General features: G+C 37.6%; 1 protein-coding gene across 1 annotated transcript in view; it reads left to right on the top strand.

Moving 5' to 3' along the window:
• Nucleotides 1-165: 165 nt before the first annotated feature.
• LOC126397604 (uncharacterized) overlaps nucleotides 166-2,052 on the top strand; it is a 409,985-nt gene continuing 408,098 nt past the window's right edge. The window contains exon 1 of the mRNA XM_050056510.1: nucleotides 166-412. Coding sequence (XP_049912467.1) covers nucleotides 365-412 — 48 coding nt within the window. The 5' untranslated portion in view covers nucleotides 166-364. The remainder of the gene's footprint in view (nucleotides 413-2,052) is intronic.

The raw sequence follows: 2,052 nt of genomic DNA, 5'->3' as shown, positions 1-2,052 counted from the left end.
GTTCAGGAAAAGAAAAGAGAGGAAGTTGGAAGGGAAAGAAATGAAAGAAAGTTATGTTACAGACTAGATTTCGGTGCAAATATTACTTGGAATACTTTTAATACTTAAACCAGTATTTAGCGCAAGATGTTGATTTTAGGGTTTTAGTATGAATGTCTTGTCTTTTTTCCCCAAGTCTTACAGATTTGGTCAGAAGAGGCAGTTACCAGAGGTGAAGCTGTGGTGGGACCATACAAACTATATGATTCATTGTTAAAGACACTTAAAGGGATGAATTGGCTTTCAGATGAGGTAGGACTTACAAATAAATACAAATGCAAATAAATATAAATTAAATACTTGTGTTTAATTTATTCACTATTGGATGCAGATAATTGACAGTTACCTTCACATCCTTGCAGAAGAACAGAAGGTAAATGTCAAGTATCATATTTTTCTGTATGTTTATTCTTTTGTGTAGATAAAACTTACTTGCATTAATATCACAAGATTTGTACAATATAATTTAGTTTTTGTAAATTCATAGATTAAGTAGGTTGATGTTTTACTCTTCTACAGGACCACATGTTTGTGCTGTCTTCGGCTGTGTCAACATCTCTGTTTAATGGACAGTTTAGATGTGTGAGGAAGGTGAGCATATACAGTGAAACTTATGAGCTACACTTATTTCATTCATAGAAGCAATATACTGCTACAAACTGTGGTGGAAACACTTTTCTTATATAGATGTTTTGTGGCTGTGTCCATACAACACGGGGGCACTGGATTCTTGTGGTCTGTAAATCTAACAATATTCATATATTTAACAATATTCCACATAAATATGCGACTAAAACAGATAAACTGCAATGTGTTACAGATTGTGAAAATGTCAGGAAAGGCCCTACTTGTTATTGACCCCTTAAGGAATGAGCAGAGATACAGCAGGAGAATCTTGAGAAACTGGAGGTAATTATTTAAATGTTTTAGCTCAGTACACACAAGTGCTGTCAGGAAAGTCCCAGTGACTTTCTATTTTATGTGAGGCATTGAGTTATGAAATGCAAAATATAAATTGTTTACCTTTTCCTTTGCCTTTTCCATACTGAACTAATGGTTAACCCTGTAAACTTACACCTGGGACAGCCTGCGTGAGCAGCGCATGGGCGTCGTGGAACCTATTGCTTTTCATTTTGGTGCCCATGTTAACAGGTTAGAGCAGCCACACAGCCCGTCTCCCACGTGGCTGCTGCGTCATCTAGAGATCCGAGGTCTTGCCTATTTTCTCTACGTGACGCGCGCGGTCCTCAGCAGAAATAGACAGAGAAAATGATCTGTCATATTAACATCATATCAGCAACATTACACCTTTAACTATGGTTTCAATGTCTGTATCTGTAGAATATGTCACAGACATGAAGTGTCACCACTGTGGGTCAGCCTGCATGGTGCACGCCAGGGCAGGGAGCCTCTCTGGTGGGGAACTCCAGTACGGAGAGTCGGTGACACACGGAGCTTCAGCAATATCATCAATAATAATAATAAAAAAAAAAAAAGTCCTTTTTGAGGAGTGTATGTGGCTGACAGAAGTAGCCCCAACCAAACCCTACCATGCACCTCACATATTTATTTATTTTTAACAACTGAGCACATGCTTCTCAATCATTTTCTGACTAAACTAAATATAAATGAAATTTATAATTAAATGATATGAAATGTGCTATTATTTATGGCCATTATCAAAGCCAAACTCTATGTAGAAAGATAGAGCTGGCAGCAGAAGCGCCGCTGCAGCAACGCTGTCTGTGGATGCTGCAAGCGTGCGAGACGCAGCAGTTCAGCGACGCACATGCACTGCTGAGGTTCACACAGGCTGTGTGTCCCAGGCGTAAGTCATACAGTTAAAAAGAACAAAAAAAACAACTATAAAAACACTGTAAAGTTCTATATTATACTACCAAATCGTTGTTTTAATTATGTCATCTAATTGTTTTGTTTTGCTCACTTTTTTCAATCAATCAATCAATCAATTTTATTTATAAAGCCCAATATCACAAATCACAATTTGCCTCA

This window comes from Epinephelus moara, chromosome 11 (genome assembly GCF_006386435.1).
Source record: "Epinephelus moara isolate mb chromosome 11, YSFRI_EMoa_1.0, whole genome shotgun sequence".
NCBI classification, from domain to species: domain Eukaryota; kingdom Metazoa; phylum Chordata; class Actinopteri; order Perciformes; family Serranidae; genus Epinephelus; species Epinephelus moara.
The sequence above is the reverse complement of the archived record's forward strand: the minus strand, read 5'-3'. Positions and strand labels throughout refer to the sequence as shown.